The sequence below is a fragment of the Pecten maximus genome, chromosome 3, assembly GCF_902652985.1.
Source record: "Pecten maximus chromosome 3, xPecMax1.1, whole genome shotgun sequence".
NCBI classification, from domain to species: domain Eukaryota; kingdom Metazoa; phylum Mollusca; class Bivalvia; order Pectinida; family Pectinidae; genus Pecten; species Pecten maximus.
In genome coordinates this window covers 27,022,564-27,043,237 of record NC_047017.1, presented here as the reverse complement: position 1 = coordinate 27,043,237, position 20,674 = coordinate 27,022,564, and the positions used below count along the sequence as shown (strand labels likewise).

At 33.8% G+C, this 20,674-nt stretch overlaps 1 protein-coding gene across 7 annotated transcripts; it reads left to right on the top strand.

The window, feature by feature from the left end:
• The first annotated feature begins 6,074 nt into the window (after positions 1–6,074).
• LOC117323755 (cholesterol 24-hydroxylase-like) lies at positions 6,075–18,656 on the top strand. 7 transcript variants are annotated; one of them, XR_004531821.1, is made up of 15 exons: positions 6,075–6,262; positions 9,881–9,958; positions 10,442–10,523; positions 10,723–10,796; positions 11,057–11,143; positions 11,434–11,572; positions 12,822–12,935; positions 13,246–13,402; positions 14,179–14,244; positions 14,679–14,751; positions 15,000–15,195; positions 15,564–15,655; positions 15,777–15,846; positions 17,177–17,570; positions 17,631–18,656. XR_004531821.1 is itself a non-coding variant. In XM_033879182.1 (14 exons), exons 1-14 carry the CDS (start codon positions 6,132–6,134, stop codon positions 17,327–17,329), a joined length of 1,512 nt encoding a protein of 503 aa, XP_033735073.1. In that variant the 5' UTR covers positions 6,075–6,131; the 3' UTR covers positions 17,330–18,656. The 7 variants fall into 7 exon arrangements, 2 of the variants coding, with proteins under 2 accessions (XP_033735073.1, XP_033735075.1); XR_004531819.1 differs by having other exon boundaries at positions 17,601–18,656; XR_004531822.1 differs by having other exon boundaries at positions 17,177–17,660; positions 17,721–18,656.
• Positions 18,657–20,674: the final 2,018 nt, after the last annotated feature.

Genomic DNA, 20,674 nt, shown 5'->3' with positions numbered 1-20,674 from the left:
CCCATCAATATCTTAGCGATATATAATACATGGACTCTGAGGCAAATTATGCACATTAAATAGTCAATGCTAACCTGGCGTTAGATGATTTTAAATGTTGGCATTTATTGACGTCGCTATAACGTTGAATTTGATTGGGTAGAAGCCGCTTAGTAATTTCTCAAAGGAAATAGTCCGATGAAGGAAGTAATAGTAAAAACAAAAAACCCACAAAAACAAATTCAGCTAAAAGAATACAGTTGAACGGGCTATTTTTGCTCACAAGACCTGGCGTGTACTATGAATGACCCGCGAAGTAAACTTATAGAAAACAGACCCGCCTCTAAAAAAACACAAACCTTGTAAAACAAATGCATCGTGAGTTTGTTAAACGTATTTAATGTGTGGACTTCTGTCTTGCCATCCGCAACTGTTTCCAGAAGTTCTGTATAGCGATCGGCGAACTCGTTGAATTCAGATGCAAATTGTCGAATGTAGCTATTAACAGGACACATACAAATATATGTATAGAACATTAATGATAAACATAGGATAATGTATAATGTAATTTTACATAAATAAATACATTGTTATGTCTTATCTAAACACAAAGAGTAATAGATATTTATTTGTTATTCATCTGCATATTAGCAGTGACAGTTAACCTTTCTTTGACATTAGGGGGGAAAGAAGCTGCGGTAAAAAATCTATTGCGTATATGATGTAGGGTCATGACTAATCAAACAAATATGCAGATTACAACTTTATTTGATCGCATAGATATCTAGATGTCAGAAAACCTCGGGAGCTGACACCACTTACATCTGGATAATTAGTATGTCCTGTCCATAGCCGTTTAGAGATATTGTATACTTTCAAATCACCGGAACCTGATAGTTTGTATCAATGTATGTGTATTTGGACTTATCCAAATTTGTATTGCACTTTTCAGACGTTTTTTGCGGCTAGATTAACATTCGGTGATATTAAAGCCCTTAATGTTCATATAGAGAGAACACTGATGTTGTCATTTTTATTTTCATACAAGCCTTAATCAATCAAATAAGAGTTAAAACGTATTTGGAATCGAAAAGGCTTGGGTGAAGGACTCTTAAAACCCTTCCCGATAATTCATGTCAGATTGAAATGACCTTTCAGACGGTTTGTTTTTCAGCGAGCTCGATTTGACATTTGTACATAATAAGGACTAATTAATCTGCATGTTCTGTTATTCAATTACACCCTGTAACATGTAAATCCAGACATATATTAGTTTAAGTTAAAAATATGCGTATGCATCTATATTTATATTGATCACCAGAGTCCGTACATGAACTTCTCTAAATAACAAACATTCTTTATTTCTAATTATGTAAATCGTTAATACATATCTTACTGTGGTTTAAACCATTGGTCAAGATGCATTCGCTGTTTTATCCAGACCTTATCGTCAGCCTGCAATAAAAGTCCCTCGTTCATAAACCTGAAATGTTAAACACAACATCAGATCCTTTTGATAGTACTTATTAACGAAATATCCTCGATTGTAGATATATTATTATTATTGAATTCAAAATCTAATATATATTAAGATTTTAACACATGAATCAATCGGTGATTCTCGGTTTTCGAAATCTCTCAAGAAAAGAAAACACCAGAGAATCATCGTTTGACGAGAACAACATATAATTGTGAATATTATTGCAAGTTAAGATGTTATTCATTCACGGAACAATGTTGGTGTAGTTATATCTTACATATTATGTATCTCATAATGTATATAAGTTATCTATTATATCAATCTTATGTAATTATATAAGATATCTGATATAATTTGGTTTATTACTAAATCAATCTTATTCCATAAATAAATGGTAACATGGCTTATAATAGAATACCGCTAGTATAACGTTTACATTCACATTATTTTATAGCATGTTAAGTTGCTGGTGTCGATTTAAGCGATCCAATAATCAATAATGATTAACAATATCACTGCATTAATAAACAATGAAACATAGCAAGTACATAACAGAGTAAACACGAGTTTACACTTTTACCTTGCACCAAATACGCCCGTAGTTTCGGAATAAATACGTCTTGATTTCGGATGATTACCTGTCACCAGCACATCCTAAAATAATGATGTATTCTTTTGAGACTTACATACAATTGCAAAATTGAAAAGAAATTCAAATTATTTTGACACATCATCAATTAATAGATAAGTAAGATAGATTTAAAACTGTTTAGTTACTTGTTAAGAAATACATAATCTGAATAACGTATTTTGATATTTTACCTTGATACATTCTGGATCTAAAACAATAACAAAAACTTGATTCCATAAGCAGAGGTGGAAAATCAGGCCGCACGATTTGGAACTGTAAAATAATTAACAATGAAATAAAAGTTCCATAAGTTGTATAACACTTTAGCCAGGCAACCATACATCAATATCCAATCCTACATCATACATTCTGTGTTCAATATGATATGATCTTGTTGTTGTTTTTTTCCAAAGTTGAATCATGTAGTTCCACATATGAGAAGTGCCAAAATACAGACCAGTCCATACCACCATACCAGACGCTTTATATATTCTGATAACACTTATAATCTCCCCCCCCCCCCCCTCCCCGCCCCGGATACATACATATTCTCGCACGCATACACTCTCTCTAACTTGAGTTCACAATAAATACATCACAATAAACCTTAATTTGGTTGAACCATACAAAAAACACAATGATTTCCTACATATGTATATAGGGTTTCAGCTGGCGCAAATCGTCATAAATAATCAAGCTCTATGGTGAAGCTCTATCATTCGTTAATTAATATGCAAAGGTATTATTCCCGTGTGTTACATTTGTACAAAACCTCGTTAGTTAACGTTAGGTAATAAATTAAAATACTCCTACATTTTGAAAAAAAAAAAAATTTACTTACGTTTCTATTAAGTAGTCGTCCATAATACCGCCAGCAGCAATTACTTTTGCTATTGATGGGACGTGTCCGCTCCAAAAACTCCAAAATATACGATCAATTATTTATTCATTTATTTATCTATTTATGCATATTAGTACCTCTGACGCTGCACAACCAGGGAAGTAATGTATTCCATGATAAAAAGGTGTTATGGAAGACAAAACAAATAAGAAATTCGCCGAAACCTATCTTTAAATTATTTGATATTATCTGTACACTCTAGAGCTGAGGGTTTAGGGTAATACTGATAACATATTGACGTGGATAAGCATGTTGATGGGGTCATCGTGCATTGTGATTTTAGTCAAATGTAGTCCATCTGAGAGCAGCACAGTCCTTATAATTATCTTAAAAAGATGTCAAATTTGAAACAACGACTTGTGACTGTATTCTTCCACATGGAACATATGCATAATTTATCCGTATCAAGAAATAAACAAATACATGCTAGTTCAAATACTAAATCAGGACGATTTTCAATTTCTATTCACGACAAAAGAGAATGGCATACAATATGTAGCTTCACATAAAGCGTACGTCATTGATACAGCAAATAAAAAGAGGCTATGTTGTAGTTACGTGTGGGAAACTCTTTTAGTCAACAGCGACCTAAACGATATGTAATGATTGTAAACACTTCATTTGAGCATTATGTAATAACAAGTTATATATTAGAATAAAAAAAACATCTATATGTAAAAAATACATACCTGTCCCTAGGTGGGCCGGGAAGGTGGTCATACTTTTGATGTTGTTGATGAATATACCATGCAACGGAGACGAGTGTACAAAGGCACACAGCTATTAAAATCTCAACGAGTTCCATGATAAATATATTCATTCTTACCAATTGTACCTTCTATATACATAATATAAGTGGAAATAGATACACGGCTGCTATCACGACTGGGAACACCATTCGATTGAACTATTTATCTACAGAAGTAGGCTACTCCTACATTGGTTTTGGCAATGCGCATGAGCAGCCAATCGAAAACAACTTTACCTTGCTCCTCAGATGCAGTGGCTACAATCGCTACATTGAGGTTCATGCAGTTTTAATTTCTCCATATTTTGAATCCCTACATTTTATCAGTAACACAGAATACGTGAAACAGTATCAATGTTTTTTAACTTTATTTTTGTGGTTATTTCAATCTTTTAATGAAAGTTTATTTGAATAACACTTTTACCATGCATATTACATATTTATTCATGTTATCGCCGTTTGTTCTTAATGAGTTATAAGTAACAACACATTGTTGCAATTATTTTTGATTCAGTAGCGGGCAAATAGTAAGCCCCCGTCTGTCCATCTGACTGACAAAGTCTAGTTATTTGTAACCTATCTATTTTGTATCAACATATTGCATAACAAGTACAGTGGGGTTGAAGCTATGTCAGTAGGTTTCATATATTTTACAGAAGACAATCGGAACGATTCTGTAATTTAATGAATGATTTAAAATAGTTAGGAAGTAAATAAACATAGCGTAGTGTTTAATCATCGAGAATCTCGACTGTACCAATAATTTGAGCCATTGACTTATGTCCTCTTTACTAAAATACAGTAAATTGTACGGTGAAGCAATAGATATGGAATGCGAAAAGAATTTACATTTCGCATTACTAATTTATGTAACTGATATGAACAAGAATGGAGAGAAACTTTAAATTCGCCTTTTGTGCACGTCATATTATACATGTTAATGATAGGTTAAGTACATATATGTGACCTTCAAACAGACTAACATGCCCTTATCAAATATCCAGACACTGTCCTCAAGCTGACCTGTACGCAACCTGTCTGCTGTCTTCTAATCTGTGTCATTGGCAAATGTCCCCAAAAGATGGACTGTACTTTTACTTGTAAATGAACTTATAGTACTAAATCATAAATTATAAGAGTGCCTTGAGGAAATTCACCTAAATGAACAAAAAACACAGAAACTGGTGAGTGAATGTTGTGTTGCTAGATAGTAAATTAATATTTTGGAAAAAACAAATTCGAATGATAAATTTCAATATCTTAAAGTGTCTTTTTAACATCAAATCCGCATTTTATCTTCCCTAATATGATTGAACCTTGATGGTCTAATAACTGTAAATTACAAGTGAAATACAAAGTATGTTAGCTGTTTCTTCACACTTTGAAGAACGACTAAAATACCATGAAGTTATACGAACAAGATTAACCGTCGTAAGAATGATATAAAAATGCCATATAAATGAGAATAAGATGTATGAGAAGAATTTGACAGAGATTGATGTGCTGTGTATTCATATCAGCTACATGGGTAAAAATTATATTGTATTTACATGCGTACAGCTAAGATTATATTCTTGTAGAGAAATTAGACACAAAAAGGGCGTTAGTTATTTGCAATTGACCTTTTTAATAAATTACAATCCACTGTATTCATGAATTAATGTTTGTTCGTTTCTATAATGCCGTTCGATAACAAAAACAATGAAAAGTTTTAATTCTGACACATAAACATTAGCTAAACTCTTTGAATGATGGCACGTAAACTGCATATGAAGCACATATGAACCAAAATCCTCCCAAAAATTCTAAAAACCATGTAATTCCATGGTATTACATTAAAGTCTGCTGTGGTTAAATTATCCATGTTGCTATAGCTTGCGTGTTTGCTGCTATCAGCACCAGGAATATTTCAGCACATGCGAGAACCAGAAAATACTTGCACATGCGAGAACCAGGAAATACTTGCACAAAAGTATATGCATAAAATACATGAATTCATGAAAATATCACAAAAAAATGATCGGTCCTGTTTTGTAATTTAACCTAACATCTTATTAAAAGATGTAACAATCTTGCATATGGAAAAACTCTAATAATATCTGGATATACCATGTGACATATGAAAATAGCAATAATAAACAGTATCAACGATGCTAATACTCGCCAGACTGTTGCGTTAAAGATAAGCATCAACTTCGCTAGCCAAGGGGGTTCAAAGCTAAACTCTCCTTTTCACCCGAGAGTATCGCATTGAACACCCTTGAACACCATGTGTTATTAAATAATGCAGGGATTAAAAGTGGTCTTCACCTTCAAAATGTGCATCCGTGCATTAAGTTATGTCACATCCGGGGTACCGTTTACAACACAAAGCCAGCCTTTTGCGTTCAGCATGGGCCTTTTTGTGATGGAACTCTTTGAGATTGTGATAGCTGTGTGCCTTTGTGCACTCGTCTCCGTAGCATGGTATATTCATCGACAACATCAAAAGTATGACCACCTTCCTGGTCCACCTAGAGACAGGTCAGTATATGTGCCTTCTCCGTTTCCCCATTTTTTGGAACAAGAAATGTATTTGTATGTAAGTATTACCTGTGTGACTGGTTGCCTGGCCCGCTACTTATTGATATCTTTATATGAAACCTGTTCTCTTTTGTTCATGGAAAACGAACATGTTTGATATAACCACGGACTGCCTTCAAATCACATCTGTTAGATTTTACGGTGGTTTGCGAGGTGAGCGATTGAAACTATTTTGATTGATTTTGTGCCGCTCATCTTTGTTAACATGATATATTTTTACGCAATTTGAAATTCTATAGGTGAATGTGATTATTCTGTCATGCAAACATATGAAAATAGGCCATTATAACAAGCAAAATGCGCAATTTCCATGCCAAATATATTGTATTAAGGTTTTACACAAAAACAGACCTTCCCAGCATTGACATGAATTTGATTCGATACTCGGTGATTTTAATTTTACAATGTAAGGTAAGACACAAAAACATGTTTTTGCCAGACTTGCAGATTTTTTTTTGTCATTGGCAGTTACTATTACGCTTGCTGAAAATAATCATGTTGCATTACATTGTTATGTACTTGACGTCAAGTGTAATTCAACAGGTTCCTACCATTTCAAGTCATACATCTAGGTCATACGTGAAAGCTCAAATACCATTGGTCAGTATGATCAACTCTATCTAGTATCACTAACAGTATGTGAGAACTCCTCACAAAAACATATCAGGGCGCCATATTGATTTGCGAAAAATATGAAAGTACATGTAGTACATAACATTCGAAAAACATACCCACCCACTCGGGTATTCTTGGCTACGGCTTTCAATCCAAAGTTCATTTCAAGTCTTATGTATTGCGGCGCCTGATATTTTTGCCGCTCACCTTCGCTGTTTACTTAATAACATTCTTAATTTTAATTTAAAATCATATAGATAATTCTTTTCCTACAATTAACCATCCAGCTAATAATCACTGACTAGTTCCAACCTCGGCTGGAGCGCTCATCCGTGACGTTGTCTTACCTAATCGGCATGTTTTCGTGGTTTCGATATGTATTTGACATGTAGTAAAATAAATTCATTGATTTGAATCTAAGACACCTTACACCACTTTTTCAAATTGATATATGCATGATAATATCAAAAAAGTTGTCAAGTCAACGCATACAAACAAACGTACACAACCTTACACTGTAGTGCGCTCGATATATATCTATATTTAATGAGATAGAAATAACAATTATGTGACATTCTGTATCCTAAGCACATGAACATTTTACTCATGAGTGCGCGTGTTACACAGTACATGTATCATGGAGATAAATAGCACAATACCATATGTATGTAACATCTTTGTATTTATAAAGCGTATCCCCAACACAAACTACACACTGATATTTACATCGATGTTATCTTGTGCCTTTATTGTATGGAATATGTCCATTCAGTACTGAGAGTCCCACCAAGATCTATCAACAGGATGTTTGGTCTATATTTGAAAGGATGTTTTTCAAACCGATCTTAATAATTATTTCTGAATAATTTCTACGTGACCTTTCTTCTCTGTTCTACGATGAGCAAGAATTCGCTTTTGAACATCCACTTCTTGATTCTACCGCATTGGAAAAAAAACAATTTTTTCACGAATAGATATTTAAGTTTATTCTGCAACCATCGCACACATCAACCTAACTTCTGTCAGATAAAGCTGTGTTTTATCCTTCCATGAAAAACACGTGCCTTTTCTCGATTCAGACTGAAGTACTTTCAAGTTGACCTGATAATGCATGAACTTTGACCTTAAAGTGTTTGGCAACACTCATCAGATATTATTTTCTGCTACGACAAAAAGGTATATATACACATATATATATTACATAAGCAAATGAATTGACGACAATGTAATAAAACAAAGAAGTTGTTCCAACACATATACATGTATAAACTCACCTCGAAGCAGAAAATCGTTAATTTAAATTCGATACGCCAATCTAAGAAAAATAAAAGTCACAAGTGTTCCATCCGTACATAGCACAAGGAGCACTGTTACATAATCAAACTCTAAGGCTCCATTTTATTGATACAACATGAATAGCTACACAAATCAGCATAGATTAAGCCGAAGATCACATTCTGTGTATCGGGTTTACAATTTGACAGTGATTATGGAGAAACAAGGTTTTTTATGCGAAACGTAAAACATTTAATTTACTGACTTATTGTGGTATCAAACAGTTCACTATCGCAAAATAAATAGTTATATATATATATTTTTATACACTTATGAGTGAAGTTATACTTTGAGGTAAGAACAAGAATGGAACTACAATGTTTATTGAAACACGACAAGACATTACCGAAGGTATTAGATATAGTTCTCATGAATGGACATTTTCCTTCTCGACATTGCGGATGCAACGCTTCAGTTCAAAAAGGTTAGCAAAAGGCGCTTTACGCCGTTTGCATTGAATGCCTGCTACTGGTAAACTGTTGCAGGATAAACAGAATCTATGGTAAGGATCTTACAATATAAGATTTATTTTTGGAACGGAAATGCGCCAAAGGCTCGCCATCTCGTCTGTTTTAGTCCTCGCCAAAATAAACCTTTTATTGTAAGAAACTAACCACATATTCTCTATATATCCATACTTTTCAATAGTAATTGATTTGTATTCATAGGATCTCCATCTCATCCATTGTGCAATAACGTTATTTTCTGTCACATCTGAATGACTGAATTTGCTGCAATAAAAATGACAATTTATACTTATTTGGCGAAGCATTATTGCTGTCCATAGATACTGAAATGGAAAGATTTCAGGCATATTATTGTAAACATGAATTTTCAATCTTCTGTATATAAATTTAAAGATGAAAAAATGTTATACTATCATGTTAACAGGCATGTACAATGTATAGCATTCCTGTCAACGCTGGTAAATGCATGTAGTCCGCATTTAATCATATGTAAATTAAAATGCAGATATCCCGCTTAACGTACTATCCAACAAAAAGTTATAATCAGATGTAACAAGTCGTATAGCTGGAGGTAATTGCGTTGTACGTATTCAAACATTTATGGAAATGCAAATGCATGCAGGGCATCAATAACAACAAATATGCCCTATATTGGGTGATAACCTTTATAGTTAATTCATATGCTAAAAAGGTATTCAAACTCTGTGTGTACCTCTGACTATCGTATATATTACAGAACAGACAACTTTCTGTTTTTGTCCTTTATGCATATGTATGAGGCGGCATGATTTAGAGTGAAATAGCTGCTTGGATTCCCTGTGGCAGTGAAGTCACGCGGTGTCTTTGGGAGATGATTTCAAGATCGTGTGATATCCTTATTACTTAAGTGTTTTCCACCTGTATTTGCATTTATTTTGTTATTTTGTCCTGTCTACCAGCTTATATATGCTACAACATTATTTTTGCCTTAGCTATTTACTGCTTATTCGTCCAAGTTAGGAAAAGCATGAAATAAAAAAAACTGATGCTAAACTCTCAATTTCTCGTTGCTGTTTTCTCTCTCTCAACTTGTATACTGAAATAAATGCTGCAAACATTGTGGAACTAATGTTTGTAATAATATCATATATATCTTCTAAAGCTTCTGGAGCGGGAATCTTCCTTCCATCGGAAAAGTGATAGCCGCAGGCGGTATTTTGGACGACTACTTTATAGAAACGTGAGTAAAATGCTCAATTCTGTAGGATTGGCTGATTTATTGATTTATTGATTTATTGATTGATTGATTATTTTATGCCAACAGCCATGATCGCTTTGAACTGATGTACATGCAGAGAATAAATTTTTCATATCTGTAATTTGGAAGTATTTGTCACAAACAAATGTGAAGTCAGATATTCGATCATTAAGTGTGCAACGGTGAATGGGGAGTCATGAATAGCAAACATGTGGGTCTTCCCGTTTAAAAAAGTCTAAGTAAGATTAGTATGGCTTCTCTATGACTGCTCTTGTGGTGCTGTGTTTGTCAATTTGGTCAAGGGCTATATCAATTGCAGGTAAAAAATGTGTCAGGAGTTCAGAAATGTTTATGTCTGTATGAAAATGTTAAGTACATAGAAAGCATTTTAACATGGATAGATGGACGGATGGCATTTTGGACCGTAAAATGATATTATTGTAAAACAGTTAAATTCGTTTTCAGATCAAAGACACATGGGCTGTTATTCCGGCTGTGTTTGTGGCATGAGGTTATTGTCGTTGTGTTAGACCCCGAATGTATTAAGGTAAAAATCTATTTATTTTAGCATATAATAAATGTTTTAAAATTCTTGTCAATAATAAAAATCACAACCATCTAATAAAAACACTACTTATTGAGTTTGTACAATAAGCATATGTAAATAGCTATTAATATACCGGAGTATAATACTTCCTAAGATACCCTCAGAATGGTACTTACGAAAGAATTTGGTCTAATTGCAGGATGTTCTTGTAAAAGGAAATCACCCGAAGTCAAAGCGTATATATGACAGACTAAAACGTGTTTTTGGTAAAAGGTACGTTATGTTACAAAGAATAGATACAGTAAACATTGATATTTCCATTTATACTTAACGTCATAATCATATTTGTTAAAAATCAATTTCTGATATGAGTAGTTATAAAACCGAAAGTGTTGAAAAACATGTATATATTACTGAGTTTATAATTAGACTATATTAAAATTCTCTTGTTTATCAAAAACATAAATTCATATTGTCATAATACAAAACAGGAAACCATCTTATGTCAGTTTCTGTAAATTTTTATGTTTCAGATTTATTGGCGATGGAATTGAAACGCAGCTTGACCAAAAACGTTGGGTACTACAGCGAATGCAGCTAGACCAATGGTTCAAACCACAGTTGAGATATTGATTTAAATTATCGCACAACGAAAAACCGATACATGATCGAAATAACATATTTATTGGCTGGGTTAATTCAAATGTGCTGTATGTCATTGCATCTGGCCAATTGACGCTTTCATTATGGTAGATTTTGGAGATGAGGTGTCTTCTCCACCTGACCTGAATAGTAATTACGCATTACAGTGACTTAACAACAGGGTTAAACTAATTGTTTAATGTTGTATTATTGTTTGCTTGTAAACGATTTGCTATAAAGATGTATTGTTGTTTGTTACATTATACAGCTTCATTCGTCAATTGGCACCTGAATTCAACGAATTTGCTGATCGTTTTCTGGAACACCTGGAAGCAAAAGCGGATGGCAAGACTGAAATACACACACTTAATATGTTTTATAAACTGACAATGCATGTGTTGTACAAGGTGGGTCAGAAATTGTAAAGGTTTGTTTAGGAGTATGTTATCTATGGTACAGGGTTGTAGGGTATGATATCATATGGTGTGGCTGCGAGTAGGTATGTTATCATCTATTGTACAAGGTTTGTCTGGGAGTAGGGTATGTTATCATCTATTGTACAAGGTTTGCCTTGGTGTAGGGTATGTTATCATCTATTGTACAAGGTTTGTCTGGTAGCCGGGGTATGTTATCATCTATTGTACAAGGTTTGCCTTGGTGTAGGGTGTGTTATCTATTGTACAAAGTTTGTCTGATAGTAGGTCATATTATCATCTATTGTACGAGGTTTGGTCTGGTAGTAGGTCATATTATCATCTATTGTACAAGGTTTGTCTGGGAGTAGGGTATGCTATCATCTATTGTACAAGGTTTGCCTTGGTGTAGGGTATGTTATCATCTATTGTACAAGGTTTGTCTGATAGTAGGTCATATTATCATCTATTGTACAAGGTTTGTCTGGGAGTATGGTATGTTATCATCTATTGTACAAGGTTTGCCTTGGTGTAGGGTGTGTTATCTATTGTACAAGGTTTGTCTGATAGTAGGTCATATTATCATCTATTGTACAAGGTTTGTCTGGGAGTAGAGGATGACATCATCTGTCGTACAAATTTAATCTAGGAGTCGTTTCTTTGCTATGATCTGTTGTAACAGGTTTGTCTAGAAAAAAGATAGTATGGGTAGTATTAAGTATATGTATTTCCTCGACTTCGATAGTTTCTTCGTTCCTTATACAGCTATGAGAATGATATAAAAGTAAGATACAAATGTAAAGATGAAGAAAGTGATGGAAATCAATTTCGTTATATGATATGTACCAGTGAAGTGATTTAGTACTAATTTCTTTTGTATCATATTCACTTTTTTATATGTTCATTTGAACATTTGACGTGATCTTATATTTTCAGGGAAGCTAATCATTTAATAATGTTAATCATGACGATTGCTTAAAAACTTGGAATTTTCATATTTTTTTTCTATTAATCTATAAATGCATTGTACATAACTTTGAAAAAGAAAGGACTACAAGGCTTTCTTGGTCGATTTGGTACAATAACCTCTGTTTGAAGTCAAAGTAAGGAATTATTTTTTATGATTGATTCATGAAACTACGGGCTTTGTGTATGATATAAAAATAATATTTGAATCATATTTCTACATGTTCCATAGTTCTTATCGTCATATGTATTTCACCTCATCCGACTTTATTTACAGGTTGCATTCAATGTAGACATGGGGCCATTGAGTGCAGAGAACCATCCGTTTGTCACGAAAATGAAGACAGCTTTAGCAGGATTTGCGGCACAGCTGCAAAACCCTTTTGTTGCTGTATGTATAAAAATGTCTGCGAGTGTTGTTTTTATTTATTAAGCCTCACTTAAAAGAGCATTTTCTCTCCCGTTTGTTTGCTCAGTGTCAAAAAGTTTATTTCATTTGGCTTTGTGAAATGTAGATATGTATTGCTGCTATATCCATAACGCATGGAAGACTGCTAAAGGCATCAATACCAGTTAATCGCTTTGTATAAATACCGAAATGTTAAAATCCCAGCCAGAGCTAGATTAGATACAATGCATATATTTCTCTTTAAAGTGTTGGCCTTTTACCACCATGTGAATTGTAATATGTTATATTTTAGATTAATCCGTTCAAATGGAGATTTCGTCATGAGGTCCGAGAAGCTATAACCTATCTTAGACAAACCGCTTACAAAAAGATGTTAGAAAGAAAACTGGCGAAAGATAAAGGAGACTTCTTCCCTAACGATCTTTTAGAGTATATCATGGAACTGAAAGGTATGTATAGAACTCTTAATAAATATTATAAAATGATAGTGCAGTCACAACACAGCAGTAGAAGCACTAAGATCTTTTTATGTTTTTTTCTAAATGTCTAAATGTTTTCACTTAACCTGCGACCACCTTCTTCTTGATTATATCTGCCAGCATGACATGTCATTGACAAAAAGAAAAACACGAACCTGCGACCACCTTCTTCTTGATTATATCTGCCAGCATGACATGTCATTGACAAAAAAACACCGTTTCCCTCCGTTCTTGTATGTATTCGTGTTCTTGCGTTGTCTGTGAAAAGCAATTTGCTCGTGAACCTGATTAGGAAAAACTTATAGCATATCAAGGATAGCATATAGGATAATCAAAGAAAGTCGGGTAGGTGGTCGGGTGGCACAGTGGTAACACACTTGCCTTTCACCTAGGCGGCCGGGGTTCGATTCCCCGATCGGACGTGAAAAGGTATGGGGTCACCTGGCCGACCACGTGGGTTTTCCCCGGGTACTCCGGTTTCCTCCCACAGTAAGACCCCTCGCGCGCTTCCATCCGGGCCAACAAGCGTGATTATAAGTTATATAACTTGTTTCGCAATTGCTGTAAAATAAATAAAGTCTATATATAAAGAAAGTCACAGTTTTGATGCAAAACGTGATTCAACGATCATAAAAATACTATTATAAATCCACTACGGTTTCTATTTATTTGTCCTTCATTCGCCCTTGTTAACTGTAACTTTATTTATGCAGTGTCACAAAAGACAATCTAAATCATTATTACAGAAAAATACCCCGCATTAATAACGGATGAAATATTGCTGGACAATTTTGTGACGATCCTAATGGCAGGTAATATATATGTATTCATATACATAATGTATGTAAATATCAATATAACGAATGCTAAGTCGGATATCATTACAAACTGTCATAAATCAATTTCGTTTTCCATGCATGATTTTGTCATCGGGGGCTTCGGGAGGTGGGGGTGTTGGTAGATATTGTCCTAGTCTAATATCATTATTAGAGCGGTTTAAACTGTCAATTTTGGACGATTTTTCTCTCTCTTCATTTTGGTTAGAATGTTTCTTGTTATAGCTATGATTATATAAGTATGCATTAAATTAGATTAAATCTCATAAATCCACTCAGTACTTTACTTTACTTACAATCACTTATTGTAACTTATGTATAATTGAATGGAATTATTAAGAACATGTATTTCTACTTTGAATACAGATACATATACATATTAACACCTGCTATGCAATTATATCAAACAGGACAGGAAACCTCGGCCAACGTCTTAGGTTTCGTGATTTTCCTGCTCGGAAAGAACCCAGAATGTTACAAAAAGTAAGTAAAAGGATTCGTGACATTCCCGCTAAAGGTCAATGTCATAGGCATAGAAAATGTATCAAGGATCAACGGGAACAATACATGACATGCATTAGACTGTTTTTAAAAGAATATACTTCTTGATTGAAAATGGTCAATTTTGTCTAATACGAAATACAGGCTAATGAGACGTACTTGGTTAAGAGTAGAAAATGCAGTGTGTGTTCGAACTAAATAGAAGTTGAATGAGTATATTATTTTATTAGACTACAAAGAGAGGTCGATGAAAACGTTGGTGCAGTTTCGGTGATCACCCTAAATGATCTTGAGAAACTACCGTACCTAGACATGGTGCTGAAGGAGACACTCCGGCTTTATCCTGTTGCTAAGACAACGTTTCGCGAGACAACAAAGGACTACATACTCGGTGGTCACCTCTTACCAATGGGAACTGACATGCTTGTAAGTTCAAATGTTAATCTAGCTTCTAAAGAGGTAAAGTGCTTAAAATGTCAAAACATCTGCATGATAAAGTAATAATGTACAAATGGCTACCCGCCTTACTCTCCAGTCAAACGTCCCGTTTACTTTATCTTGTTTCCATTGCTGGAGAAAATATGCATAGCTTACTTAATAGACGTGCGTGTCATGGGTGGTAGCATTATTGTTTAGATAGAATAAAAAACAATGTCAATTATCGTTTTATTACATTAATGTCAGAATTGTTTTAATGACCCTCGTACGTATCTTATGGACGTCTTTTAATTGCTATAAACAAACTAGTTTGACAAGTTAAGTATGCCGTTCTTAGAGTATTGTTTGTCCTACAGATTAGTTTCTATGCGACGTCCAGAGTGGAGGAAAATGTGACAAACCCTTCAAAGTTTTTACCGGAACGATTCGACAGAAATAATTCAGAGAAGTACGAGTTTGAATATGTATAGTAGATTATGATAAATGACAATTCAGTTTAAATCCGTACGTCACGTGAAAATGGGACAACAAATTTTGAAGTTGTATATTTTTTTCTCGGTTTATTTTAGATTAAGCAAATATGCTTCCACACCATTTTCAGCCGGTCCTCATACGTGTATTGGACGAAAATTTGCTGAGGTAAGAAGAGTGCATTTCTCATAATTTGAAAAGGCATTGCAACCAACGTACTGAGATGTTGGTTCATTGTTATCTAGAAAAATCGAATGTCATTTAAAAAATCTTCTGTCAAAATATGACAACAACGACTAAAGTGGAAAAAAAAATAAAAAAAATTGAAAAAAAAAATGAAAAACTATGTCGAAATCGGGTATAGATGTAGCATTACTAAAAAGGGAACGTTATCTTATATCGAGAAAGAGAAGACGGTTTGGATGCAGTTTTCGATAGGTTCTAATTTTAAAGCAAACTAATTCACAGTTCAGATATAAAAAATCATTAAGGGTTAACTTAACACAGTGGTGGATCTACCAACTTGCATGAATTAAAAATATTTAGAAGTTAATTTCATATATTTAAATGAATTTTGATCGATTGGATTCATGAACCAATAATTGTTCGTTTCTATGCCACCTTTCGATGCTGAGTTCCAATATCGACACAATGTCATGAACATAAAACTTGCTCTGTTAATCGTCCAAGTGCATCCCATCACTTAAAGATAATATCGATCAAACACGTGTGAATACAAATGGTGTTAAGATGAAAAAAATATTTTTTTTAAGTTCTTACAGCTCATAAATTTGTTTTGTTTATACAATCACGATGCCCGTTTCCGTTGGGTGTTACCCACAGCCCTTAACTTAGATCGAGAAGCTGTGATGCTTTGGATGTCCCGACATTATCGGCAAGAGGGGTTTGAACACGAGTACTCGCCTATCCGCACGTTGTTGTCGGAACGCCAACTTATACCAGATACGGACACACATTTTTGTTATTCCAGAAAGTTATGAGTAGATAGATTGTGTTTGTGATTTGGAAATATTTTGGAGTATTGATTATTATATTATGTACGTGGTAAAGACCGAATAAAATACTTGCAAAAGTTTGCAATAATTATATTGATACATACATAGATAGATGACAGAGATACAAGGGTGTTGACATTTGTTGAAACACAACAAACGAACGCTCGTTATTTTTCTTAGATGAAGAACATTGAAAAACTTGTTTGTTCATTACTACTATACTAGAGTATCATGTTTTTGTGTAAAATGACTTGGGAAAGCTGTTTGATAATATCTTTAAGAAGAATCAAAACATGGTTTTAATTTTCAATTTTTTAATAATTTGAATCTCATTTTTGTCAAACAATTTGTAACACCGTCATCAAGTACTATGAGTTCATTTAATTCTACTTTGTCGAATTAATTGTTTGATCAATTTCTTATTTATCTGATCTGGTAAATAATGATAAATAATGATTTAATCACAGAAATTTACTCAACAGATAGAAATGAAAATCATCATTGCCAAGATTATGCAGAATGTCGACTTTAAACTTGTTCCCGGCCAAACCTATGAGCTGACAGACAACGCATCAATACAAGTCAAAAGTGGTGTCAAATGTTTCTTCCGCCCAAGGAAAACGGTATCGGCGTAAGGAATGGCCTTACAAAGCATAAAGGAGAGTATGTAGCCTCCAGATAAGATAAACGTTCTGTTATATATAGATGTTCTTGTTTCAAAAGGGGAAAATACGTATATATGTATATATATTATAAGAGTACACTCGTTACTCGTGGTATATGTTGTTTATATAAATATGTTTGCTAAACGTAAAGGTATACCGGGGTTATATAGTTTCACATATATTTTGGTGTTGTTGATGTTGACATAATGTGGTAATGAGCTTCCTGCCTGTTTTGAATGAGGTAATGAGCTTCCTGCCTGTTTTGAATGAGGTAATGAGCTTCCTGCCTGTTTTGAATGAGGTAATGAGCTTCCTGCCTGTTTTGAATGAGGTAATGAGCTTCCTGCCTGTTTTGAATGAGCGTAAGTAATAAGATGACCTAGCACTGTGCGCTTGACTATTATATATATATATATAAAACAGGAGTTGTCATAAGTGGGTTGAAGTTCTGGAATTTTAGAAATATGTCAAAAGTCACATTCAAAGCTAGCAGGTCTATAAACGTATTGCCAGTAGAAAGGACACACATCAAATGAGTAAACCCTATCTCATACGGTTAACATAATGTGGTCAATGTGTGTGTTTGTTTTAAGAATACCAACGGCAAAGATAAACAGGTTCACAAACGTATTACCAGTTGAATGGTGTTAAAGGTTTAATAAATCAATATTATACATTTCAACTATGACACTAGAGAAAATATCGGTAATTATTGCGGGCTATCTCTGGTGTGTGATCACATCAGGGTATAGGGGAAAGCTGTGTCGTTGTCAAGTATAAATCGGTCAAATTTAAGAAATTTACACGCGAAATTTTCTATTAATCGATTTTGGTAGCAAGACAATAAATAATGACAGGAGATGGGAAATAGGTGATCTATCAAGAATAGTATTTGGAGGTTCTTTGCGAGAGTGGAAAGTTACATGTTTATGGCGGCACAAGAATTAAGTATGTAGACTTAGAACTGGACGTTTTTAAAGATTTGGTAAAGCATATGTTTAGAATATTGTTTTAAAAATATTGATTGCAAGATAAGTCAAATGAAGCAATTAATGTTTATATTTTTGGTTTGTGTAAATAAAAGATTAAATGTGAAACAGAAAGAGTTAAAACAAGAAAAAAAACAAGGAGATACAAAAAGGAGAGCAACCAAGGAGATAACACAAGGACTAAAACAAGGAGATACAAAAAGGAGAGCAACCAAGGAGATAACACAAGGACTAAAACAAGGAGATACAAAAAGGAGAGCAACCAAGGAGATAACACAAGGACTAAAACAAGGAGATACAAAAAGGAGAGCAACTAAGGAGATAACACAAGGACTAAAACAAGGAGATACAAAAAGGAGAGCAACCAAGGAGATAACACAAGGACTAAAACAAGGAGATACAAAAAGGAGAGCAACCAAGGAGATAACACAAGGATTAAAACAAGGAGATACAAAAAGGAGAGCAACCAAGGAGATAACACAAGGACTAAAACAAGGAGATACAAAAAGGAGAGCAACCAAGGAGATAACACAAGGACTAAAACAAGGAGATACAAAAAGGAGAGCAACCAAGGAGATAACACAAGGACTAAAACAAGGAGATACAAAAAGGAGAGCAACCAAGGAGATAACACAAGGACTAAAACAAGGAGATACAAAAAGGAGAGCAACCAAGGAGATAACACAAGGACTAAAACAAGGAGATACAAAAAGGAGAGCAACCAAGGAGATAACACAAGGACTAAAACAAGGAGATACAAAAAGGAGAGCAACCAAGGAGATAACACAAGGATTAAAACAAGGAGATACAAAAAGGAGAGCAACCAAGGAGATAACACAAGGACTAAAACAAGGAGATAAAACGAAGTAAAATTAAGGAGTAAAACAAAGAGATAACACAAGAGTTAAAATTAAGGAGTAAAACAAGGAGAAAAACAAGGAGACAACAAAGAGATAAAGTAAGGTGTAAAACAAAGTCACCGCTGTTATTGATTCTGTAACATTTGTAATTCCCCGTAAGTTATTTTTTAAAAGTTATAAAAGACACTCCCTAAATCTCGTGTCCTTTTAATGTTAATTCCATATCCATCAACCACTCGTAGTGTAACCTCTATATACATTACTAATGTTGTTTTTTTTATTAAAATGATTCTGAGAAATAGTGTGTTTAGAATCATTTGCACCAAACTTCATAACACTAATGATATGAGATATATTCAATTAAAAAACCACAAGTTAATGTAAAACTCAATTTTGTCAGGGATATCGTCATTGTAGAAAGCTTAAATACTGACACATACATAATTATAACATATCGGAGCTCACGCCTTGGAGGCATTGACCATTTGAATGCGTACATACAATGCAAATGCAGTATCTGGTAAGAAATAGTTAAATATTTTTGAAACACTTATATGAGGGTTTGGTCGAGGGCAGGAATACGTAGTGCCAGAATTCCCTATGTCACATTTGATTAATCTATAAAAAAAAAATAACAATTTGAAAATGAACTACAAGGTGTTCTGTCAGTAAATGGTGTACATGGTGAAAAACAAGACAGGAGCATGCCTGCGTGAACAGTAGTCAATAGCAGTACACCACATATTTTCTCTTTTCCTCTTTTTCTCCTTCCGTTGTCTTATTGTAGTTTAAAACATAGAAGAGGTGATTCACAATTAGCATATATAGCTCTAAAACAGATTCAAATGATTTCTTGCATAGACAATAGAAATGTTACTTTATGAAAAAATGTACAACTTTTAGACAATAATATATAGGATGTGTTAAGAACATTTTAAAAAATAAAACTCTTATAATATATTAGAAACCAATAATTTGGGAATTTTTTTTAGGAATGAAATCGGTAAATGCTCAGTTGTGCAAAGAAGATACACTATATATTAGCCGGTAATCAAAAAGGATGTTTGAAATTCATTGTGCTAACGACTTTGTTTCGGCCAAGGAAGATTATTTAAGTATAGTACTAGCTGGATGGATTCAAGCAATTTTCAGAGAGAAAAAAATTCAACTTAATTACCAAGCTAGATGAAAACAAGAACAGAGTGATAAAAAGGCCAAAGATTCCCCGTTTACTCTATCGGAACATCATAATTCTCTGGAATTTTTCGTAACCCAGTGGAATTTTGGTACTACTGTTTTTGTGAAAATTCGAGTTAAAATTCTTAATATTAGATGATATTAGTAGTAGAAAAAATGAAATGAGTCTTACAAAATTAACTCTTGATTAGCATGTGTTTATAGTACAGCAGTTAATTACAGTTATATTTCTATTTCTGTACATTAGCAAACATGAAGAATAATAGTTG

Excerpts from the sequence above, each read along its gene's own strand:
- LOC117323755 (XM_033879182.1), top strand. The coding sequence starts at position 6,132 with ATGGGCCTTTTTGTGATGGAACTCTTTGAGATTGTGATAGCTGTGTGC. Across the intron at positions 14,245-14,678 it reads TGTGACGATCCTAATGGCAG|GACAGGAAACCTCGGCCAAC; the intron begins GTAATATATATG and ends TATATCAAACAG. Across the intron at positions 14,752-14,999 it reads AACCCAGAATGTTACAAAAA|ACTACAAAGAGAGGTCGATG; the intron begins GTAAGTAAAAGG and ends TTATTTTATTAG.